The following is a 19529-nucleotide window of genomic DNA, read 5'->3' on the forward strand; positions in this document are numbered from 1 at the left end:
TTGTTCCTCCTTGTCATTATCCCTTAAATAATCTGCTGTCACAACATAGAATTTACTTTATGTGAGGTATATAAGCAGTCGTCTAGAGCTCATCTACAATATACAGGAAGAAACACGGAAGTTACATGCAGATATCAGGTCTATCTGTATAAGGGACTTAAGAATCTGGATTTTGTTATCTGCAGGGAATCCTGAGCCAATGGGTGGATACCAAGGGACAACACTGATGTATTTCTATCTTGTTCTTCTGTTCTCTTGGCTGTTATCTGTGTGCTGCTGGCTCCTTCCTGAAGCAAGCTTCCAGGACAGCCAAGGCCCCCGCTGCAGCAAGCACGCAATGCGGCGTGCCAATTCGGAGAAAGACACATGGTCACAGGCTAGTCCGACAGGCAGACGAGGCACGGAGTGCGTGAGCCTGGGCAGTCCCCTGGTCTCCCGAACACAGAGCTGAGGCTCTTCCAGTTCTTTCGACCATGTGGAAGGCTCCACCCCAGGTCAGACTTCTATAGTAAGACAAACTTTTGGTTTCAAAAAAAAAAAATCGAAAGCCTTTTCTTCTTATTTTTTTATAACACAGTTCTTCAAATAATTTGACTGTGAGTAACTCATTTAACCTAGAATTGCCTGTGAGGCCTTGGCAATCATGACAACGTATTTAGAAATCTTTGCAAAGTGAGAGAAATCTAACCTACAAATTATTTTCAAACGTAATGAAATAGTTAGAACTAACAACCGATGAGGCTGACATGCTGTTGTTTCCTAGACGTGTTTCTAAATCCTTATTAATTTCTGTCTTGCAGTTTTTGAGCCGAGATTTTTTTTTAATTCAGCCCTCGAACATTGTTATAGACACTGGGCATTTTGCCTTCTACGAGAAACCCAGAGTCGAAAGGGCAGCTGAGACGAAGCAAAGGTGTCAGTGCATATGGCTTCCAGATCATTCTGAAAGTTCTTTTCCAAGCTCGCCTGTAGAATTCTCGTGGAATCAGAGAGGCACAGGCCAAGGGCAAGCTCATGGACAGGAAGTACTGCGGAGGAACTAGGCATGGATTTCAACAGCTTGCACCCTAAAATCAACGTCTCTTTGAATATAGTAAAAACATTTGTTGGGTTTTTATTTTAAAGGCAGAGAGACAAAAAGAGATTCAAAAATTTATTATTACTGTCATTATTTTATCTGCTGGCCCATTCCCCATTGCCTACAACAGCGAGGGCAGAGCCAGTCCGAAGCTGGGAGCCGGAACTCCGTCCTCCCCTGTGGGGGGCAGGGACCCAAGCACTCAGCTGCCTCCCAGGCTCCGCATCAGCAGGGAGCCGGATTGGAAGCAGATGATCTGAGACTCAAGCCAGGCTCCCCGACACCAAATGCTGGCATCCCCAAAGGCCACTTAAACCGCAGCACCCAATGCCTGCCCCTAAAACTGCTTTTTCGTTTACTATTCCGGGAACTTTTTGAAGTTGCTTTGTATGTGCTAGCAATAAAGCGTTTGTACCTCCAGAGGGTAATAAGAAACTCGAATATATAGAGGAAAGAAAAATAAGGTGAAGGGAATGCAGTTTTCGGGCTCTGTCCGTGCTAAACTCAGTCCTCACACTGTTCAGTTAACGTTCACGGTAGCCTTGAGGGTAGCTATGATTATTCCTGTTTTCAAGGTGAGGAAACCGAAGCTTAAGGGAGGTCAGTGGTTTCCCAGTGGACACACAGCCAGGAAGGGGTGGAACTGAGCCTTGGGGCTGCTCCCGAAGCCCAAGTTATTTCCATAGTCATCACACTGTCCCTGTGGCGTGAAGACTGCCATTCTTGCCCTATGTAGATGCTGGTTTCTTTACTAGTATTATTCAAGTCAGATATACAGAAAGCAGGAGAGACAGAGAGCAAGTTCTTTCATCTGTTGATTTACTCCCCAAGTGGGCGCCATGGCCAGAGCTGAGCTGATCTGAAGCCAGGAGCCAGGGGTTTCTTCTGGGTCTCTCATGTGAGTGCAGGGAGCCAAGGCTTTGGGCCATCTTTGACTGCTTTTCCCAGGGCAGAGGAAGGGAGCTGGATGGGAATTGGAGCTGCTGGGATTAGAACCATTGGCCATATGGGATCCTGGCACATGCAAGGTGAGGACTTTAGCTGCTAGGCTATTGCATCGGGCCCAGATGCTGATTTCATAAGTGACTGATACCAGTCAGTACCGCTCAGTGGGGTGGGGTAAAGAGGGTGGCAGAGTCTTGAGTCTCCAAGAGAGCAAAACCAAAGTGGAAGGAGGCAGAAATCATTATCTTTTTAATCCGTCCTTTCCTCCTTAAGTAATTCACTAAGAGCAAAAAAAAAAAAAAAGTTAGTGGATCAAACTTCCGCAGCCCAGTGTAGCAATATCAAAGGAATTTGGAACCATGGAAAGTCCCAGATGGCAATCAGATTGGCACATTTCCATGCCCATCCCCAGGCCTTTGCGCGGTGTTTCTCAGAGCGGAGTCTTGGATCACTTCACATAGAACTATTTGAGGCACTCAACAAAATGCAGATGCTTGGGGCCCCATCCAGACCTACTGGAGAATTACTGGGGGAGAGCTCCCCGAAATGTGCATCTTAACTTGTCCTCCCTAGCTTTGTCGGTCGTTCTGAGCTCACTGAAGTGTGCAAAAGCACAGCTGAGTGGGTTAGAGCGAGACTGCACTGCTTTCTCACGTCCCTGTGGAGTAGCTTGTGAGGACCTCAGCTTCAACTACCAGGAACATCGAGTTCTGGGTCCACCCCATTTTATAGAAGAGAACATGAACAAATGCCTTTATTCAGCGAGTCAGCAAATTTGCTAAAGTGAGAATTCCAAACTATAATAATAATAATAATAATAATAATAATGATAATAATAATAATAATGATGTAAGGAAGACCCGCCACACCTCATCTCCATTGCACTGGGATTATCTCTAGGCGGTCTTAGCTTCCGCCTACTGGAGAAGCCTTTAACTGAGAAATGTTGCAGAAGTTTTTAAACCAATTGCTCTTATGTGGAAGGTTAATATTACATCTGAGCAGCTCAGTCACCTCTGCTATTGCAAGTAAAGGCAGGGAGGTAAGGGAAAAGGAAAGAGGGAAGAACAGAGGAAGGAAGAAGATGGAGGAGAGGAAAGAGACAGGGAGACGTGTGTTGGTTATTCAGTGGCATGTATTCCATGGTGCTGTAAATTTTTTGCTTTAACTTCATACCTGTTGTTGACTTTGTTTTTGCCTTCTCGTTTAAGGGAATATATAGTGATGGCGTAATAGAGACTATCATATTCAGAAGTGAAGATACAATGCAGTATGCATCTCCACTTCCAACTCAAAGATGGACTTCCAATAAAGCTGTTGGACATATCTAGCCAGTGGGACGCTGGACTGTCTGACATTGTCTGTACCAGCAATGCTAGGGCATGCCTAAATAACAGACTGATGCTATTATTAAGGACTATACTATTGTAATAATATGTGGAAAATCAGTCAAGAGGTGGGAATTTGGGGGAGCGGATAGAGAAATCCCAGATAGTGAAATTGTACCATAAAATCATTGGGAAAAAAAAAAAAGAGAGAGACAGTGTGAGAGTATAAGGGAGTAGGGACGGGAAGGAAGGGATGAGGTGTGAGCCCGTGGTCCAGGGGACAGTGGACAGTAGCAGGCAACCTGGAGACCAAAAAGCATGACAATGCTTTCCAGGGAGGGTCATGGTATCTCTCATCGTGGTTGTGTCATCCCATGTTCTAGATGTTCCTGGTGGCCAGTGGCCTGATTGAATCTCCTGGAAGTGCTGGTGGAGGTCCCTTCCCAAAGTTGGCCTCTTCCTACAGGAGGCGCCTGCTTTATTCCAAACGTGCAATCTCCCATCAAGTGCAGAATTTACGAAACCCGGATCACCCCAGCTCCACCACCCTCTGACATCCATCCATGCAAGGGAAGGTGAGTTTCGGCCTCTGCCCTTGAGACAGAGGACTGCAAGCCAAGGAACCAACATGTGATGCTGTCCCAGCAGACACAATGGGAAGAGGTCTGAAGTTGCACGCTTCTCAGACTTGGAAGTGAAAAGGTTGAGTCTAAAAAGGAAAACATGTCACCTTCCTGCCAAAATAAACCGTGATGAAAGTCTGGAGCCACCACTCTGAGCCAAGCATTTCCTGCTCTAGCCTCCCCTGTCTGCCTCGCACCAGCTCTGCAGTGGGGGAGCTATTTTTAAGGGGCAAAGAACCAGAACTAAGAATGAGAGAAGTTATTTGTTTATAGTTACACCTTCCAACTGGTCTCTTCCCCTCTGGAGGCAGAGGTCAGACTTGGCCGTACTTTTGAATGTGAAGTCACTGGGGTGAGAAGGCCTTTGGAAGGTCATGGCTCAGTGCAGGCCCTCGAGCCAGGGGCTCCTGCTCTGGGTCACACACTCCTGGAGTGCTTCCTCCCGAGGAACATGCACCAGGCTCAGGCAACACGGGTGCTCTCTGGGGAAACAGCCCCTGGGTATAAAAGGTGATTTGCAAAAGCATTCCTGTTTTTGTCACCTAAAGGAATCCAACAGTAAACCTCCCTCTCCTCCACGCGTTTTCCAACAGAAAATTCCAGCAGCCTGCAGACAGACGTTGTCTATTTTACTCGGGTTTGTAAATTCAGACTTTCCCTTATGTTAACTCGAGGCAAGGCTCATCTAACTTTCATAGACTACAATTCAAAATGCTGTTGGCATTATCTAACTGCATCTTTCCTTTTGTCATTCAAGGACATTTTCTTGTCCCGTTAAATGAGTCCATTCTTAGGACCAAGCCAAAGGACCCTTTAGAATTTGCTAGTAAATGAAAATGAAAATCCCTCCTTTGTAGTGTTAGCCAGAGCACCCTTGTGCTTTTGATTATTCCCCTGCTCTGTGCTTTGATGCTGTTTTCTGGGAAGCATTCATCCCCAGGTGACATGGTCAGGTTTGTTCATGGTTCTGCTTCTACAGTGCAAGCACCATGAGGGTTTCATCCCCTCTAACCCATCACTATATGCTCAACATCCATTATTCAATGAGCACGTTTCTATCGAGTTCATACAATTTGGGTGTTAAAGAACTCTTCCCCATGCAACTTTTTAAATACTTGATGCCCTCCTCAATATCCAGGCTTCATTCTTTTCACCCACTGCCCCAGGCATGACTGTAGCAACCACTGGAAGAATCAGGGGATGGTGTCCTTGCACCGTCCCAAGTAGGCATGTTTCCACGTGGAGCTGATAATGTTGAAGAATTAGGTGCTGAGCCTGTCCTACTTCCAGCTTCCTCCCACTCTCCATTTCTGGTGAGTTCCTTGCACAGCCAAACCATGGTGTTTTACAGGATTCAGCTTTTGACCAAGCATCACTGTGATTAGACAAGATCTGTTGCCTCATACCACTCCAAGAAGCTATATAAAGGATTAGAAACGATGTGAGCACTAGAATCTAGAAGACCTGTCAGAAAGATGGGGAGGAACAATTTTATGGTCTTACATGAATGACTCAACAGTGACACAGGAAATTATAATAGTTAGGCATCGACAATACTGAGCCATAGGGTAATTCTAGAAAGTTCTGCTAACTGATAGATGGACAAAATAATACTAAAATGCTGCTTAAGTTAGAATATTTGATCTATTTATTTCTTGATAGTTTCAGGTTATTACTCTGAAAACAGTACTTTTGCTGAGTGTAACAGCAAAGAATAAAGAAGTAGGAGCAACACTGTGGTCCATCACTCACCTTTTGACCTAGGTGTGGCCCGTTGGCCCCCGCGATGCTTCTCTGCATTGACGGTGGCACTTGATAGACATCTTGCTCTTGGCTCGCATGGCCCGAGGGAACCTGGTAAATCCCCTGGCTCTGGTAGGAAGGTGGTACTTGGTAGATGGTGTCACGAGGAGCCGCCTGTGGGTTGGGCATTTGATAGCGGTTCTGCTGGCCAAAGCTCTGGTGCATCAGCGCAGCAGCAGGCTGGTCATGACTGGAGGGGACCTCTTGCACAGGGCCAATGAGGAGCTTCACCCTGTTGCCGGGCACAATGCCTTGCCGTCCGTGTAAGGAGCACAGCCACCACCCTTCCAGGCCACCAGTGTTCTGCTCGATGACAGTCAGGATGTCCCCTTTGCGAAAGGCCAGTTCTTCAGCACACTCTGGGACATTGTCATATAAGGCCCTTGCCATAAGATTCTAGGAGGGAAGCAGAGGACACTCGGGTTAGGGTAGCAGCTCAGCTCTGTAACACTGAAAGGCAGGCTCTCGGGGAGAGGCACACTTGCCGGCAAAAGAGGAGAACTTGGAACAATAGCCTGTAAGGAGAAAAACAGATGGTGCAGACAAAAGACAGACACATACACGCTGCGGCTGCCACCAATGACATCAGACTGCCTCCTCGGAAAAGCTCACACCACCACAAGAGTTCTTTCCTCCGGCAGTAGATGCCGATCCAAGGAATTATGAGTATACTGTTCAAGAGTCAGAGAACGCTCCACCGCACAAAACATTTGTCTTCCTTTCTTTAAGTGAGCTTCAGGGGGGAAAAAAAAAAACACACGCCAAGCTATTCAGATGTAGCACCATGAGCATGTCTCAAGTTTCATAGACCAGAAGGAAAGACAGTTGAAGAAAATCCCAAATCACACACACCACAAATGGTACTTGGATTCAATGTCAAAGTAGATATAAACACACACTTCTGTGTGCCTTGGCAGGGCTGGAAGAATCTTGCTGTCAGATGGGGAAGAGGTCCTTGGGTACGAGGCAACTCTGTAAGCCTACGGCACAGACATCTGCCATGGTCATCAAGCACAGGGCAGAGACAGCCGGCTGTGTCTCCAGAGCAGATGCGGGGCAGTTCTCATGGCAGGTCCTCACACACAGGTGGATGCTGGCTCTTTTTCTTTACTCATCCTTTTCCTAAAACTCTCCCCACTTGCTCACCCACTTCTGGAGTCTCACCAATCATATCTGAAAGGCTGTGCCTTCCCTTGTCCTGTGCCCATGTCCTGCCCTGCCTTTGTACCAAGGCCCGTCTGGCATATTCAGTACAAAGCAGACAGCCAAAGTAGGCATTCGGCAGAGAGTGGGCAGGCTGGTCGCGCTGACATTCCTGGACCCCTTTCAAAGGCTCCAAAGAGATTTCAGTTCTTGGCGTCAGTTACGTTTCTTAACATGCTGGCAGCCATCACTGCATGCCTGCCCCATCCCCAGAGCACAGAGAAGTTGGAGAACGTTGTAAATTCATCGCAGGCGCTTGGAAAATGAAAAGCGATGTCTCCAGTGCCTTGCAAGTGTTTGGATGCGCCCAGGGACGCTGTGGTGGTGCTCGGGGATGGCAGAAGGCAGCGCCGATTGGATGGACTATGTGCATGGCTGTGTTGCACACCCAGCATGTGTGGTGTTTGGGGACAAGAAATGTGGACTAGCTCTCTCAGCCTCGTGCTGTTCATTTCTTTAGAGCTGTGTGCATTAACTGCCTGACCCATTCTATGCTCCATGACCACAAGTCTTGCATTGTCTGCTTGCTCTCTGCCATGGGAGAATCTGCCCTCCGGTCTTTAGATGGGATGCAGTCCAGTGCTGGTAGCTCAGCTCCTGCTTTTGCACGGCAGCCACTTAGGGAAAGGAGACACGGGCATGAAGCTCTGCACCCAGGGAGCTTCACGATGCGCCACAGGGGGCTGCAAGCCTCATGAATTCTGTGACAGCCCGGAAGCAATAAGAGAAGCCAGCAGGACATGAGGACTGGGTGGGCTGGGTGGAGGTTTTACTTAGCAGTTACACTGCAGGAAACGTTGAGTTCTTTCTAGCAATTAAAAGCACACACACATACACACATACGCACAAAATCACGTAGGCTTCTACCTTGGTTTGTGGAACTAGTTAGGAACATATTACGTATGTCTGACATTATGGCACAGCACATTAAGCTGCCATGTGCAGTGCTGGCACCACATTGCAGAGGTCTAGTTTGAGTCCACACGCTCCACTTCTGATCCGGTTCCCTGCTGCTGCACTTGGGAAAGCAATGGGAGACGACCCACACGCTCTGGCCCCTGCCACCATGTGGGAGGAGCCAGATGGAGTTCCTGGCTCCTAGCTGTGATCTGATCCAGCCCTAGCTGTTGTGTAATTTGGAAGTGAGCCAGTGTAGAAAAAATTGTAGCAGATCTCCTGTTCCGCTTCTGTTAGCTTTTAAGTGTGGGAATAGAAAAGTCATAAAGAGGATAAGAATGTAGTCCTTTGCACCAAAATGGTCTCGTGGAACTGGCTACTAGAGAACTGTCTTGTGACTATAGAGCAGCGACTACACCGCCGGCCCTGGGCTGTGCCCCTGCCTGGGCGACCCATCCAGCAGCTGCGAATGGTTGGTGCGAGATTGGTCTCAGGAAGCTCCCAGAAGCAATCAGAAGCAACAGAGCCCAGCCAGTTCTAACAGAGCTGAAGGCCTGTAACTGCAGCTCTATTGGCTAAAGGAAGGAGAGAAGATAAGCAGAAAGCCTTGGGGAGGTAACAGCCTGCAGACCTTTTCAGCACAAAGCAGCAGGAGGTGTTCAGAACTGGGCCATTTCCAGCTGCACGTCCACAAGCAGGAACTGAAGTGGAACGCTGCACCACGCTTGAGCAGAGGCGGAGCAAATCCCCGTGGGAGAGCTATGTGCCTGTTCCTGTCTCCTGTCCCAGCAACTTTCCCGTCCCCTGGTAGGCAGCAGGCTGATGCTTTTACCTGCAGCACCAAGCACTCCTTTGGAGGTACAACATCAGAGCTCCTTGTTGGTTATAAGCTGGTAGTTCTCCTGCTTGCTTGCCCAGGACTCCCCAGCAGTCCTCCTGCTGGCCACGAACTGGGATTTAGAACGGGAGCGTGGCCTAGCTGTTGGTGGCAGGAGCCCCCTGCATCAGCACAATATTTGTTCCCCACACTCATACACGTTCTCAGTCTCGGCTGAACCATTGTATCCAGCCATTCACCTGAAGACAAGATTACAACTCCAAAGCCTTTCGGAGGTCGCCAGGCCTAACATCCCTGCTTTACAAGCAAGGACATAGATCTAATGAGACCAGTGTATCATTAGACCACAGCCACATGGATCGGAGTCAGAGATGGAAACAAACATAACAATCTTTGGTTTAGCTGTCTTTTCCAGAGTTCTGATGCAGATCTTAGCTCTGCTATGCTCTGTCCTTTTAAGTGGGGTCAATTCCCATTCTAGGTCCTCAATGTGACCGATTCTTCTTTTAAAGCCTATGGAATTAAGTGGAGTTGGGATCCTGGCTGTGTTACCTGGTAGGCTGCTTCTCCCCTTCATTCCCCAGCTTCCTCAACCCTAAACCAAGACAGAGGTTGAAATAGTTATTTATCTATTTGAAGGAGTGATAAGAGACACAGAGAGATCTACCTATTGGTTCTTTCCCTAGATGGCCTCAGTGGCCAGGCCTGAATCAGGTCAAATCCAGGAGCCTGGAATTCCGCTTGGGTCCCATGTGGTAGTAGGGACCGAGCACTTGGGCCACCTTCTGCTGCTCTCCCAGATACATTAGTAGAAAAGCACCAGGACTAGAACTTGCCCTCCAATACGGGATGCCAGTGTTGTGGGCAGTGCCTTAACTTGCGGTGCCACAGTGCCAGCCCCTCTCTGAATATTTTGGCACATACATGACATCTCTCTTGTTCACAGTTACAATTCAGAGGATCTGTATCTCAAAGCAGTAGTTCCATGAATAAAAAAATGAGTTCTGGCCATGACACTCTCTTGCTGTAAACATCAATAAGGAACTAAGGGTTCCACTGAAGAGAATTTGTGAGACTGATAACAATAATATCATCATTACTGGATTAGTTATGGATAAATCTCATGTTCTAGGAGAAAACATGGGGTAAAGAGTTTGGCTTTGAAAACACGTGGTGTTGAGGTAAGAGTTGGGTCAAAACAAAGACAAAAAGAGTAACAAGCCAATTCGCTTCAGTTGGAAACTCGTTCCAGTCGGTACCTCATTCAAAAGTGTACTAACTTAAAAATAGGCAAATCAAGGCTTCATTCTCTGGCAGCAGAAGTGGACTGCCTTCTACAGTCCAGAGGTGTGAAAATCTCAGAAAAAAAAAAAAACCCAAGGGAGACATGTTGTCAACTGGAGACCCCATTCCCCTGCCCTCTTGGTGTTTATCTCCAGGGTGGGAAGGTCAACACCGAATCAAATCAAGGCAAGATAAGAGAGCGGGGTAATTCTACACCCAGTTGGATGGTTAGCCTCCAGAGACTGGCAGTTAGCAATACATAAAGCCACAAGCTGGGGCTTGGCGAAGTGCCAAGTCAGTTGGGGCTCAGACCTTGAAAGCCAGAAGGAACTTTTAAAACAATTATAAGCCAACTGTCTCACTTTACAAAAGAGAAAAACGAGGCTCCAGAAGTTAATGATTTGCCAAGTTAACTGGCACGAAGTTCTCATAGCTGCGACAAGGAACTGAAGTCTCCTGTGTCCAACTCTAACACTTGGACAATGAGGTCGAAGGCGTCTGCTATGGAAACTCTAATCAGGGTAGGAAATCAGCACGTAGGATCATGACCTTAATCTGGGGAGCCCTCCCGGGAGCAGCCTCCAGCACTGGTCCATACCCCAAGTCTTCTTGAAACTCTTTTTTTTTGTTGTTTTTGGAAATCCATGACACCACTGTGGATTCTCAGGCCTCTCTGGGCCACGTATTGCTCCTTCTCCATCACAGATCAACTTTCCTCCCTCCCTGGGGTGCTTATGTTCCGAAAACCTTCCTCCTTGCCCTGTGCTTCTGTATGCCCACTGTCTAAATGAAACTCCCTCCATGCGATGCCATCACAGAGAAGACGTGGACACGCAGCTCCAGCTTGGATGTGTCTTCTGCACTCCAGGCCAGTGTCCCAACAAGATTTTTCATCTCTAACCCAGCAAGCACAGCAGGCTCTTTCTCCGGCTTGGTACACAGCCAGCACAGGGTGAGAGCATCAGAAACGGGTTGTATTTCTTCACAACCCAGACCCTCGTCATTTGGATCCGGTGTTCCCCTCCCTGTCATTCTGAACTCAGAAACAGCAGGTCTCTCGCCCCCTGCTCTCCCCCACCATCCCTGGCCCGTGGCACACAAGCTGGTTCTCTCCTTCTTTTCTAGACCTTTCACCTCTTCAACTCAAACCAACTTTGCACTTGACCAGAGTTTGACCTTTCCAAACTCTTCTCTGGTCATTTCTTTTCTCAGTTTCTGGTCACCCCATTTCTTTACAGTCTAGCTTGTCCTGCCCCATTCTAGACTACAAACCCCCTAAGCTCAAGGATGTTGTCTAATGCCTTTTGCATCACCATAACCTTAGCTCAGTGTCTGCAACAAAATATACATTCAGTAGACATTTGTTAGGATGAGATGGATTCTGAACTTGGATTTCCTGTGGTGGGGATGAGGGTGAGGCCAGTGGGTTTTTTTTTTTTTCTGGTGAATTCAGCAAGATACTTGGTTAGCATTTTCAGCTGAAAGTGGGGAAGATGAACTAAGCAGAAAGATAATGTTGTATCCAAGTCACTGAAGCCTGACAGCCTGAGACTGTGGGAGACAGTGCACAGTCCGGTGCCTGCCCAGTCCTGTTACAGCAGGACAATGACGCAGACGGGGAGGCTGACCCCCCTGAAACCAGTGAGCAAACAGGAAGACCAAGAGGAACTGACCATCTCAGGGTGTTGAAACACAATGGCCTCTTTAAGAACCATTTCTCCCTGCAGTATAGGTGACAGAGCTCCATTCAAAGTCTTTGCCAGGACCTCCGGGTTCTGCTGTTCCAAGTTCCCAAGCTAAGCCTGGGGAGTGGGAAGAAAATATTGTGCATATAAGCACAGCTGCAGGGACAGAGAGATCCAGGTCTCGTGCCACACTGCCACTCGCCCCAGTTCCTCCTCCTCCTCTTCCCCCCCCCCTGCAATTAAAATGTCAAGAACGATTATTACTCCCACTGCCAGGGAAACTGTCTGCTTTTCCCAATACAGAGGTGTGACGTAGAATTTCCACGACCATTCATGCTGTTCTTTGAAGAGAAATGAGACAATGGCTGGCACACTACCCACGGAGACTGATAGCATCATCAGTTGCCTGGCTTCCGCTTATTATTTTTACTTCATTCTATATTTATTGCATAGGAGATCCTGCCAAGGCCTCAGGGCTGCCCACGTTTGCAATGACATGACTTTCCTGTGCTCAAACCACCTTACCTCGTCCAACCGGAGCGCTGGACGCTGGTGGGGTGTTGCGCATGTGCACACATTCACAAAGAGGACAGACCCTGAGAAACACACACACTACAGCAAGCGCAAATGGTCATTGTCGGGGAGACGAGTCCTGGAGGAAGTGGCTGGGGGCCAAGCAGCATCAAAGTCAGCTGCAGGCATGCTGGTGAAGAGGAGAAAAGCCCCATGCTCTTGTGCATGTAGACGCAAACCATGTGGCTCCATTTCTCCATTTCCTCCCAGCATCACCCCTGGGACAGAGGGGTCTGTGGGCCCTCCCTAAAGAAGGAAGCTGACACAGTCAGGAAATGGGGATAGCTAATAGTGTGTGCATTTTTATTCTTGAAATTGCATCTAAAGATGTAGAATGTTGAATATTTTTTTTTGAGTTGAATCCTCCCAAGATCGTTCAGTGGCAGATGCAAAGCCTTCAAGAACAAGAGTGATATAAGATACAATATAAAATATGATAAGATAGGAGAGTTGCTACAGTAATATTTTCAAAGGCATGGGTACTTTTCATTAGGGGGTCTGAACTAGCTCATAGAAAGACAGGCGGAGGGTCCCACAGGTGTCTCTAATCCATCAGTCATACTTCTGATCTCTGGTGAGGAGAGCTCAACATTTCCCACACGACTCCTCTGGCATGTAGACTGCACTTCAGTCAATGGTTTCTATTATCTAGAAACTGCTTCTTCTAAAGCCCTAAAGCCTTAGGATGGTCATGCACTTACATGAGTATCTTGGGCCCTCGGTGAATCTGTGTGCCATCCAAATTCCCAAGTAGCCTTAGATATTCCATCTTTGTGAGCTTTTGCTAAATCACCCCCTTCTAAGCATCTTTAAAAATTTATTTAATTGAAAGGTAGAGTTAAGAGAGAGGAGGAGACAGACAGATACACACACACACACACATACACACACACACGGAAGAGAGAGAGAGAGAGAGAATCTTCCATCTGCTGGTTTACTCCCCAGCTGGCAACAATGGCCAGAGCTGCTCTAAACCTGAGCCAGGAGCCTGAAACACTAGGTGAGTGCATGCCCTTGGGCCTTTTCCACTGCTTCCCCAGGCACATCAGCAAGGAGCTGGATTAGAAGTGGAGAAGCTGGGACTTGAACCCATATGGGGTGTTGGTATAAAGAGCTTAATCCACTGCACCATGACAACAGTCCCCCTTGGGAGCATTTGTGAGTGTAAGACACTTTAAGAAATGTGAAAGTAGGCCTGCCTTCCCCCTCTCCATGATAATCTTTGAAACAGATGGCACACTGCCAGTACTCCTTCTATGCTCTGTGGGGCAGCTGCCCTGTGTGTGCCCTTAAGGCTCCTGCGTTTGAGAATCCAAGCATCTCTCCCTCATGGGCCATTCCTATTTGATGAGGGATCATTTGGAAGTTAGCATGGTTTCCTTGGCCTTTATACCAAAATGATGTTACTGATGAAAATATCTGATGCTTACTGCTGGAGCTTCAGATCTATCTCAAGGAGGATTTCCTATCTGATCAGATTGGTTAGCATGATATGGACAGCACAGCTCTGAAATTAAAAATAATTTCCTCAAAATCTGGGTTTCTTGCATTCCATGCACTTGAATGCTGTCCTTTTTTCCCCCTTGATTGAAAAAAAAAAAAAACATTCTACAGGTTCAGAATAGTCAAAGGCCATTTATCTATCTATCTATCTATCTATCTATCTATCTATCTATCTATCTATCTTTACCACTAAGGCAAAAAAAAAAAAACAGCTCAGAACAAATACTTTGTTTGCTATGAAATGGGTTGGTAGGTAGCCTACATGTGTTTATGTGTGTAATGTCATGTTGACATCTATTATTTTTCGGTCCATGGTGAAAGATAAGATTGCTGACAGCATTTGAGAAAAGTAAAGCGTTCCTTCAGAAGCCTGATGATCATAGATAATGTTTAAGTATACCCACCTTACACACACATACTCAAACACATACAATCGCAAAGGGTATTGAAGAAGGTGGAAGAACACCTAGGTCTCCAGGTATCTAAGAGTCAACAGTCACCTGTGGCTTGACCAGAACTGACTAGAGTAGAATTTTAGTTTAAGAAGGGACCATTCTAATCCAAGGAGTTTGCCTGGCGGTCCGGGGAAGTCTCAAGCTTTGATTAGCAGTGGAATCAGATGTGTTGAGATTTTTGCCACTGGACCAGGATGCCCTTTCTGGGAATCTTCCCCATCTTGAAGTTTTGAACCATTGCTGTGAAGCTTTGGAATTTATAAGCATTTGTCCCAGGTTGCCTGGCTTTGATGCATCTCTGCACAGAATACTGGCAAAGGATCAAACACATGGAGCAGGCACAAGCACTTTTCATGGTTTTGTCCCTAGATAAATCTGACAGGCACCATATAATGATGAAGGCCTGACACCCACTCACCCAAAAGATAGGTTTTATTAACAATAAAACCACCACTTGGATTTCAGCCAACATTACAGTGTTGGCACCAGATCATATCTGTCTGCCTGCCTAGACAAATCCCTCTAACATTCAGGTACTGGGGAAGAGAAATGAGAATAAAGTTGAAAAGGAAGAGGAGATTTCAGTCCACCATATTACAGTATATTTCCCAAAAAAATTATATCCTTTATCAAAAGCTAAATGACAGAAGTCATATCACCTAAGAAGGTATCCAAAAGAAGGAAAAGATCTGCCTGTTTTCACATCCCCTATCTTATCTGGTTGCACCAAGCTATGCAATCTCAGGTTATAGTTAAAGCAGTACAGGGACATACATTTGCTGACAACATCACTTTAAAATCCAGTTGATCTCAAACCCCACTGGAACGCTGGTAGATGCCACCGGACCTGAGTTTGGTATCTAATTTTTGTATCTCCTACCTAATCTCCAAGTTTTTCCAAGAATTTTAAAACATTGAGTACAAGCTCTGTGCTGAGAGACATGAATCGCCATGTGCTGTTGGAGCATCTCAAGCAGAAAGCTCTGGAAGCTGTAACTTTTCAGCTAGAAGGGGAAGCAAAGATGGTAGGTCAGACGGAACAGAGGGAAACCTCTGGCTGGAACTGCTCGATGCCCCAGAGTAGAGACAAGCTCTTTCCCGTGACTACTGTAAGTCAGTGGCTGAGAGTGGAACAGAGTCCTTAAATCCCTACTTCTAAATGCATGTTCCATGATTAGATATCCATGTCCAGAGAAGACTGAAAACTTGAAATTGTCTTAGAGATAGTTTGTTGGTTTGACATTTGACCCCAAGGAGACTCTGTGCTTCTTAGTATTTTGCGGTATTCGTGTGAACAAATTGAGGCTAAGCATGTCAGAGGAAGTGACTTTTTTGGTTAAACCTTATTCCATTGAGATTAACTACAGTTGTGATAAAGTGCTACCCAGCAGTTCCATAGGAGTATCTTTGTGTTTTTATTTGGCAAAACTAGTACGCCAACTGTTTTTTTTAAGCAAATGGAAGTAAAATGGAGTAAACCAGTGGCTCTCAGCTAGGGTGGATTTTGTCCCTCTTTCCCCCAGGACAACTGGTAATATTTAGATGGTTTGGGGCTCATCACCAGGTGGAGTGTGTGTTAAAGGCATGGTATGCTGCTAACCATTCTACATCATAGAGGACAGTACCCCACTTCAAGGAATTAACTGCCAATGGTGTTGACCCAGCAGAGGAACAGGCACGAGACTGAATTAAAGAAACCGAGTCCTTACACTGCAAGGCTCATGGCCATGCAACCTCTGCCTTGATCCCTGAGGCGGTTGCCCATCTACACCACGAGGATGAAAAACATGTTCTTCTTTATAGCGATATGACAAAGACTCATGAAATGATATATGTGAAACGCTCAGATTTCTTCAGAAGAAAGGGTCTCTATAAAATCAGAGCTCAGTTCTTACGGCTGTGCTCTGATGAGCTCATGAAATTGTGTCTTAAGAACTGTGTTCCACCCCCTCAAAAAAAAAAAAATTCCTCCAGGAAAAGAAAACAAACCAGAAATGATCTCATCATGATTACACCTGCCACGCCAAAAAGCAGACGCAGTTCAGAGAAACAAAATTCTTTCCCTTCAGCAACGAACTGGGCTGCGCCTGTAATTAAGATCTTAATAAGGAGGCAGAAGGCCTGATGCCTGTGCTGTGGGCTATGAGGCCAGAGCTACCTGCCAGGTTTAAGACAAGAATGACTGAAATACAATCCCCCTCACTGTTAAATGTGCTCAGGTGTTCCAGCCAAGCCTGTGTTTCAAAATGCGCTTGCCTTCGTTTCTGAAGATGCCTATGGCTGCAAGAACATAGAAAAGGAGCTCTTTATAGAATTTGACTACATCTTCCCCCGCCCCACCACCCCAATAAAGCCCCTTAGGTATTTTCGGGCACAGAGAAATGGCACAGTGCCTTGTTCATTGATCGCTGGAGCAGCTCATGCTGACTGCCTATAAAGTGACGTGTGTGTGTTCCTGAACTTTCTAACAGTCTTGAGTTTCGGAAGTCTTCCTCATCCTCAGACTAAATATCCCAGCCTTTGGCTTATAGGACTCCAAAACACATGCGTGAACGTTGAACAATTCATGGAAAACAGAATCCAAAGTTAAGTTTGTTTTGTTCCCAACAATTTTTGAAATCCATGCTGCTGGTGGTGGGGGGGGTGTGTCTTCAGAATGTTTGTGCGAAATGAATATTGTGAAAAAGTATGTGTGAGTTTCAAAGCTTTCTTGCACCAAATTGAAAGTATCTTTTAAGGCCACTTTTCGCAAACCCCTAAAGCACCCTCGAATTTCCTGCTAATGAATCTTCCTTCCTTGGTTGAATTTAGGTCTTTGGAAAGAGAAAGGTTCAGTCAAAATGTACATGTCTTCTGCTTGACGAAGACGGTTCTTATCAGGAGACCAGATCTGAGGCTCTGCCTCTGAAGCCTGGAAGCCCAGCTCTACAGCTCATGAGGCTGTAAGAGAGATGGTTCTTGGGCCCCTTTGATTTCTCTTCTTCCCTTTCCTGAGCTCCACCTAAGTGCCTGCCCATCACACTGGTTCTGCGTGTAAAGGGCCATCCGTTCAGAGGGTCACACTGAAGTTCCAGCCCAGGATTGCACTCCAGCAGGAAAAAGAGAGAGAGAGAGAGAGAGAGAGAGAGAGAGAAGGGCTCCAAAAGTGTGCCTTGCTCACACTTTGCGATAATACAGCAACACTGCTGCTCCACAAACCCATTTCCTGCCAAAGTCTAAGTCACACCACGGATGTCTAGTACCAAGAACAACCAAGGAAACCTCATTAGCAAGCGACTGACATGTCCTGTGGCCCATGCTGAACTCCAGGAGGCTGGAGTGGAGCCGGGCAGTCCACTGGGCTATCACCACTAGCTGTGATGCTGTGCTTCTCCGTGAAGGAGGCAGGAGTTGGAGCGGCAGAAAAGCCCAACTTTATCAGTCAAGTGCAGAGCCTTCAGGACAGAGAGGTCTAGCTGAGTCTTAAGCTAGCCACGTCTCCTGTGGGAGTGAGGTGCTAAATTGAGGGTAGCAAGTCGACAACCACAAATTCATGCGATTAGGGCTAACTCACATTGACCAAGACATGGCACCAAGACAGACATGGTCTGTCTCAGGGGAAGAAATTAGGAAAAAAAAATGGCAATTATGTAACACTTAAAGAAGTAGGAAGGAGATGCTATTACCATCTTAACCTTGCACCTGTATGGATCACTTTCAGCTTCCACGGAGCTTCACAGTTAAACACACACACAAGAAGGGATTTTTCAGGAACTTCACGGGAGATGTGTCTATGGGGAAACCGCAAATTTTGACAGCAAAGTGAACTTTAGTTTTTCGTTTATGAGGGATGGTGAGAGGGAGAGAAAGAAAGAGAATGAGCCTATTTCTCTGGCTTATTTACCAAATGCCCACAACAGCTGGGACTGGGCCAGGGCTGGAGCTGGGAGCCACGCATCCAATCCAGGTCTCCCGCGTTGGTGTCAGGGACCCACGACTTGAGCCATCAGCTCCGTTAGCAGGAAGCTGAACTCAGGAGTTGCAGAGAGCTATTAAACCTGGGCTTTCTGATGTGGAACATGGTGATATTTTAACCACTAAGCTGCCTGTCTGCCCTTGGATTTGTCTTTGAAATTAAAATTTCCACAGTCCTGAAGCCCCCTGGCTTCACACACACACACACCCCAGAGTAAAGAATTCAAATTCATTTCAAAGGGGGCTCTGATCAGTTCTGCTGTTTGCAGTGCTTGCACTTTCACCTACTCATAGTTGCTCCATCTTCATTTTTTGGTCAACATAAATACTAACATTTCACGTTAGCAACATTCGGGGCAATCTTATAACTACTACCTTGCCTTGAGAGACTGTGGTCACCACCACTGTTCGGATTTCCTGGAAAGCCTGTCTCACCTTCCCCAAATCCAGCTGGAGTGCATCGTTTACTAAAACTACCTTCTCAAGAGTCTGAACTTAAGTGGCCAAAAGAAGGCTGTTACTGGGAAAGCAAGATTCCTCGGCAAGAGCCTTTTGTAGCTGTGATGTTCCCGAGCCGTGCAGAGTCCCATTCGCCAGGAAGAATTACTGCAGGGACATGTCTGGAATGCCCAAAATAAATAAGACGGAGGGGGTGCTGTTTACCATATATAAACAGGGACATTTATTTTCTCCTTGTCCCCTTCCCATATCCATCCTCTTTGCAATCACCCATCACCTAGGAAACTGGCACTCACTCTGACATTTGCCATTGGAAATATAGTATTTCTTCCCAGTGGCTGTGTTGAGTTTGTCTTGGCGCAGAGGCCTGGTAATTAAGTCTGTATGCTTCTGCAGAGTAGGGCGATGGCCCTGGTGGCTGGCATTTTTCAAGTCAATTTGTCTAGGTTTCTTTGTAACCCCAAAATGACCTAGAAATAGATCCTCAAGACCCCTGGCCTTGCATTGACGTCACTCAGATGGCCTCGGGATTTGGGACAGCATCCGTCCTGAACTTCTCACCAAAACACTTTTCCTGGACTTTCCTATTATGTTTCTTCATCAACAGCTTTCTTTTCCTCACTAATTTTTGTTATGCTAATATTTTTTGTTGTGCATAAACAATTCAGTGACTACTTCCTCTTTTATCTACATAATGCTTCTCTAGGTCTCTGTATATATGAACATGTACAAAGGATTCAAAAAAATTATTTTTGCACCAAAATAAAATCATCTTTAAGTCCCATTTTACCAGGAAATTTTTGAAGTTGCCTTGTCTCATCTTAATAACTCTGATAAAGCAGATGTTATCACCCTCATTTTTTTTTTAAAGAGGGGAAATGGAACTCTAAATTTCCTAGCT

At 46.4% G+C, this 19529-nt stretch overlaps 1 protein-coding gene across 2 annotated transcripts in view; it reads right to left on the reverse strand.

Moving 5' to 3' along the window:
• The window catches only part of NEDD9 (neural precursor cell expressed, developmentally down-regulated 9), a 183064-nt gene that overhangs the window by 20425 nt on the left and 143110 nt on the right, over positions 1-19529 (reverse strand). For both annotated transcript variants that reach the window (XM_040984141.1, XM_040984142.1), the window contains one exon: positions 5727-6173. In XM_040984141.1, coding sequence (XP_040840075.1) covers positions 5727-6173 — 447 coding nt within the window. The remainder of the gene's footprint in view (positions 1-5726; positions 6174-19529) is intronic.

This window comes from Ochotona curzoniae, unplaced genomic scaffold (assembly GCF_017591425.1).
Source record: "Ochotona curzoniae isolate NIBS_2020 unplaced genomic scaffold, NIBS_Ocur_1.0 contig_4064, whole genome shotgun sequence".
Classification (NCBI taxonomy): Eukaryota; Metazoa; Chordata; class Mammalia; order Lagomorpha; family Ochotonidae; genus Ochotona; species Ochotona curzoniae.